Raw genomic sequence first — 6,000 nt, 5'->3', positions numbered from 1 at the left:
AAGCATTTTTTTACAGCGTGGTTTCACGAAAAGTAATTCTAAATTATACATATAATGACGAGTGCTAGTGGGGGTCGTGTGGTAATAGTTTAATTGCCAAAGCACTTGGGCGCCAACCGACAAAGTATGGGTTGGAGTCCCACTTACCAATTGAACTACCCAACATACTTTTGGTCTCAGGTCGAAATTTTCCCAGTTTCGTCAAGTCTACCATTCTTCGCACTAAACGCTCCTCTACTTTGATAAACAGCGATTTTATGTTGGCCCGTGAGTCATAGACAAGTAAAACAAAAAAAGTTCTCGTATCGCAAATATTCTACTTGCTGTTGGACCGAAATATGTTTTAATTATTTCTACATTTTTTGTGTTTAATTTTCAGTTTAATTCTCCCGTTAGAGTAAAACAAGAAGAAAATGAAATAATTCTTCTGTATTTTGCAAAATCCTAGAAACAAGCAAGAAGTTTTTGTTAAAATATTGTTTCCACGGTTCATAATGCTTTTCGTATATCTTTTGCACCATCGTCTAGAAATTTTCTTATTCCGCGATTGACGTCGAAAGTGTTAATTATTTATTTGCATATAACATAGAGCAATGGTAGCAATGAAATCTTAATATTGTTTATTTTAGCCAATATTTACCTGCGCTCCTATAAAATTATTTACTGCATCACAAACTTTAAATCTACTAATCAGGCTGCCACCTCAGTTTTGGTATACAATTCTCCTCTTCTAGACAAGACTGGTCATTGGTACTGGTCCTGCCAAAAATTTACTTAAAGAAGGGTTCCCTGCAGATTTCTTAACTTATAGCCTATTTCAGTGTCATTTCAGTGGAAAATGTTGCAATAGTTTTAGTGTTTATTTTGTTCATCATCTTTGACCACCTTTGATCTTATAGAGATATTATTATAGCTTCAATCTAATTGAAGCCTCCATTTTTTTCAGGTTTGATTTTTCTACCACAAAATAGTCACTTCGCAGTTACTTTTCACACAAAATTAACTCTAAGATATTTCGTAACATAAAATGATAGCTGTATAAACATTTCCCATTATAGTTACTAATTGTAATTTACAAAGACACGAATCGTAAGTTGGTGTAAGAAAACATTTTTTGAAGCTTTATATTTCATACAAGAGTTCCACTCGATAATAACTCTTCTGATTATTTAATTTAAGCCTAATACTTTCGAACAAACATTTATGGACCTAGAAAAAACAAACACACTACAAGCGTCACCAAAGAATCGTAAATATAAATTGAAACAATCATTGCCACCGCAGGTCGTTCTGTAGAACGTTATTACCAGTCAGCGCAGATGGGTTCCCAACCGTGGTGGTACATTCTGATGCAGGTGTTCAGAGCTGGTTGTTTTTTTCGTTGAAGTCGCAAAGTCGAAGATAATTAGACACTGGCACCTCTAGTGACACCTCTGGCAGAAATGGAAAGAATTTCGTTGGTGAAATAATATGTGCTTCAAGTTGTTTTCAGCTACGTTAAACCCCCTGATTGCATCAGGACAAATGATAGATTTGCTCCGCAAATTGCACCAATAGTTGAAATTATAACCCATCTAATCATAAAAGTAAGCTACAATAAAAGATTAAATTCCAGTGCTGTGGTCAGAAAAAATAAAAGGTGGTAACATCGCCATACCGAGCTCATATGGCAGCTGACACTAAAAATGTTAGATTATTACAACATCTACAGAAGTACAACGAAGCAGTTGATCCAATTTGTTTCACATAAAATTTCTAATAAAGAATTTACAGCGTGGGTACCTACATAAAATTCTACCTGTGCATGTTACCCGTTGCAGAACGTGCAAAGTGTTGCACATTCTTAACAAATTACTTTACAGTCTAGTAAGGTTGCGAAATGCTACCTGTCTGTTTTGTTTTTAGTTTTTATTACAATTATCCTTTAATTGTATTTAATTTCGAGGAACATTGGTGGCCCAGTTGGTACTATACGCTAAAACCGAATGTTTGCTTCCAATTTGTGGTAACCTTTTCCCATATTATTCGTTTGGTTTCTCATTTATCTCAACACGATTCTTTTTCGAGGTAAGCTGCCATCACTCGACACACTCATCCACCACCACCAAACTTCAGCTTGGTTTCGCCTCGAACGCTTTGATGGACGCTCGGTTCTCTGATGCCGCCGCCGCCGCTGCCGTTCCTGGCAGGCAGCAGCATGATTGGATGCGATTGATAGCCGTCCGGGAAAAGGAACACAAGTCAGTGCGCTCTCCTTGAATGAGTGGGCAAATAATTAAAGTAAAACAAAAGTCAGACACATGGGAAATTAATTAAGAAATCAATAAAAGAAGGGCCCGCTCTGTGGAGGGATGCCAGAGCAGGTGGGATCGGACTCGGGAAGGTTAGGAAACATTGTGCCATAGTTGATTGAACTCGCCTTAAAGGGAGTTGAGTGTATATTTAGATAGAAGTGCGGGAGGATCAATTGCTGATGGAAAAAATAGCTAACTACGTAGTAGTTATGATTCACAGCTGCTTCACTGTTGCATTTTATGGAAAAAATCGTTACAGTCATAAAAATTAGATTGGTAGGATGGAATCCATCAAATCATCGAATTAAATCAATCATATTGTGCTTTTGTACGCCGGGAACTGGGCGATTAAATTAATGTTGATGGTCATATTAGCCGTATTGCTTTCAATCTCACGAACAACACAATAAACCGAATTCATTATGTCTTGTAAAGAACCCTCGGCAAGTTGAAGTTACACGGCGAACGGTGATGAGGTGGGGCTGCCCCACCAGTCGGTCTGTTTACCCGAAGTAACTTAATATTCGGTAAACTTACCGGAAAGTTCAAGTGAAGTAAATGACAGAACAACAAAAACAGAAAACTTACCCGCCCGTCGTCGTCGTCGTCGTCCAATTCCAATCGGCACGGCACGGAAAACACCAACGCGCACCACGGACAACCGTCATCGTGGAAAAGCGACGTTCATTAATCATGAATTTGTTTTTCCATCGCAGCAGTATTTCTATTTATTTATCATTAGGCAGCGGTAGAAACTTCTCGCCCGCATTTGCTAGTCTCTACCTTAATGCTTCCGTGTGGCGAAGCAATCCGCAGCCCACACCGCCTCTTTCCGCTGAGCCACCACCGCCGCCGGTGGGTGGGAGGCGGGTGGTAGCCATAATTATAACCACAGAACAGCAATACAGTTGCTATCTGGCACGGTAAATACTCGGTACTAACGGTTGATCTTTTTTCTTCCTTTTCCCGTTTGCAGGATCGACACGTGAAAAAGAACGGCGACGGTCAGCCACTGGTGGACTCGTCCCAGGACTACGTCCTGCTGCTAGGCTATGAGAATCAGACGCACACGGTGCTGCGGTTCAAGCGGAAGTTGGACACCTGTGACGTGGCGTACGATGTGCCGATAACGGTAAGTTCCCTTCGCTTGGCCCTTGTGGCTGCAATGATAGTCAGCACTGTTTACCGAAGAAGGAGCTCGGGCTTTTCTCCGGTCCTGCGGCAACGGTGGCCGGGTATTGTGACGTGTGTGTGTGTGTGTGTGGACCGCTAATGAGCGGTTTGTTAACGAGTGATTTTCGATGCTTCCCGGCAGCAGTTTGCGTAGGAGATTCGCGCGTCCGCTCGTGGTCTGGTTACCCGCTGAGCCGTGCGGTAATTTGACGCCTGTTAGGGTCGTTATTCACCACAAGTGGCGTGAAATAATGCAAGTATTTTGGGATCGATCAATCACCGACCTGTCGGTGTTACAAGAATCATATTCGCGGAACAAATTGGCGCAGATGGGTTTGATGGCCGGAATTTACGGCTGGCGCACGGTTTATAAATCAGGCACATATCGACGTCTTGAAGGCAATTTGATGTGGAAGAATTTCAGATGGTATTGTTTTCACGCAACTTACCTTTATCCCATTGTTCGTTAAAATAACTGTTTAATTCCATGAGTCGAATGCGGTTCCAACAAGTAACGTCATATCACGCTCATCCACATCATTATTGTCGTCTTCAGAGTAAACATTAATAACATTAGAACTATGTTATTAACTGTACGTGAATACGCTCTCCTGAATCCATTGAGCGTGCATTGCTCCACATGCAATTTGCGTTCGATGCTGAAAAAGCACAGACCGTCGTCGTCGCACTGCACTGACTGGCAGCAAGCTCATGAGCAAGCAGAGAAAACTAGCAATTAATAGTCGTAAAGTGGTAATTCCATGATGCGACAGGCACCCTATTTCGCACAGAAACGCATCATGCCGCTGCTGCTGCCGTGCGACGATTATCTTTCAATCAAAACGGGAAGCTTTCGCCTCTCTTGAATGTGCAACCGTCTTGGGGAGGACGGAAATCTATCCGTCCACGTACCGCTACTAGAGCACTACGGCTGGCATCACGGGCGTAATTGCGGCGAGCCCCAGTTATCCAATTCACATAGAGATTCCAAAGGCGAAATAAAAACAAACCATGTTGCCTGCCACTTCTGTTCCTTTGGTGTTGAGGATTAACTCCAGATGGAAACTACAATTGCGAGACACCAATAATGTTGACAGTGTGAACGGTGATGATGATTGTGGTAGTACCGAGTACTAAGTAGGACTGACGACTGCCGCTTGACAATCTAATAATTGTGGTTAATGGAGTACTGGACTGCACTCAATGTCCTTTCATTAATCAATGCAGCCAAACTGTTGTGGATGGTATCTTCCAACTGCAACATAGAAAATTCAAAAATGTTGTGTTGGTTTAGTTCCTACCTCGCAGGTCGTAAACAGGTTGTGACGGTTGAAAGTTTTCAATATAATGCGTTTCCGGCCTCGTCAGGAATCCCACAAGGCAGTCATTTGGGATCGTACTTGCTGTACTTCAATGATGTCAACCACATTCTTAAAGGTCCTCGTTTATCTCCTAACGTCGACGATCTGAAGATTTACTTGAGGATTCGTTTCAAGGTCGATGCAATTTGTCTTCAACGAGCGCACCTACATGGATTGATGTTACTTGAAATGAAAAATGCTCCATTATTTCTTTCGCCCGAATCCATCAACCTGTGATTTTTAACTATAAGTTTCATGGTACTTATCTCCAACGTGTCGACCAGGTGAAGGATCTCGGCGTTATTTTGAACAGTCAGCTACCGTTTAAACTGCACAATCCCTACATTGTGGACAAAGGATCAAGGACTTTGTCTGGCATCGGTATTACTAAGATGGGATGGTCATGGTTGATACAATTCAATGTCGCTTCTGTTGCTTCGCGTTGCGTCATCTACCATGGCGAGATCCATTCCGATTGCCGAGCTACGAGAGTCAATGCCGATTGATCCATTTGGAGACACTTCAGGTGCGGAGAAACGTCACAAGAGCTTTGTTTGCTACTGATATGTTGCAGGGAATAATCGATGGTCCTGCTATTTTAAGAGCGATTGACTGATAGGACGCCATAGTTTCGTGGTAAAAATTGCAACTCGCTCCTGACACGTTTTGTACCAAGCTGAAACTAATACATGTATTACTTAAACTACAGCTGGTGTGACTACCTCGCAGGATTTGTTGTGGACCCGAAAAAGAAAGGGTCCAAAATCAGTGTTAAAAATTTATAACAGAACAATATACAAACAAATGTGAGAAACCTAGTTAAAACTATGGGGTTACCAACCTGGGTAGCACAGTGGATCCAATCATACCTTACCGAACGCTCTGCTTTTATCAGTATCAATGGTACTAATTCGGCTTGTTTCGAGGTGCCATCCGGTGTGCCTCAAGGCAGTCATCTAGGACCCTTGATATTTGTACTTTTTGTTAACGAGCTGTGCAGTCGTTTGAGCTGTTCTAAACTTATGTTCGCAGACGACTTAAAGATATTCCGTGAAATTAAGTCCGCACTTGATGGGTGCGCTCTTCAAGGCGATATTAATTCTCTCTCACGATGGTGCACTCTGAACGGCATGGAAGTTAACGTCACGAAATGTTGCGTCATATCTTTTAGC

The 6,000-nt window shown here is 41.9% G+C and overlaps 1 protein-coding gene across 1 annotated transcript in view; it reads left to right on the top strand.

Annotated features, from left to right (window-relative positions):
* The first annotated feature begins 2,139 nt into the window (after nucleotides 1-2,139).
* Nucleotides 2,140-6,000, top strand: part of LOC128735340 (MOXD1 homolog 2-like) — a 96,410-nt gene continuing 92,549 nt past the window's right edge. Inside the window, exons 1-3 of the mRNA XM_053829830.1 lie at nucleotides 2,140-2,240; nucleotides 3,011-3,153; nucleotides 3,203-3,426. Coding sequence (XP_053685805.1) covers nucleotides 2,140-2,240; nucleotides 3,011-3,153; nucleotides 3,203-3,426 — 468 coding nt within the window. The remainder of the gene's footprint in view (nucleotides 2,241-3,010; nucleotides 3,154-3,202; nucleotides 3,427-6,000) is intronic.

Source organism: Sabethes cyaneus, chromosome 2 (genome assembly GCF_943734655.1).
Source record: "Sabethes cyaneus chromosome 2, idSabCyanKW18_F2, whole genome shotgun sequence".
NCBI classification, from domain to species: Eukaryota; Metazoa; Arthropoda; class Insecta; order Diptera; family Culicidae; genus Sabethes; species Sabethes cyaneus.
Note: the sequence above shows the minus strand (reverse complement) of the source record. Positions and strands in the feature narration are given on the sequence as shown.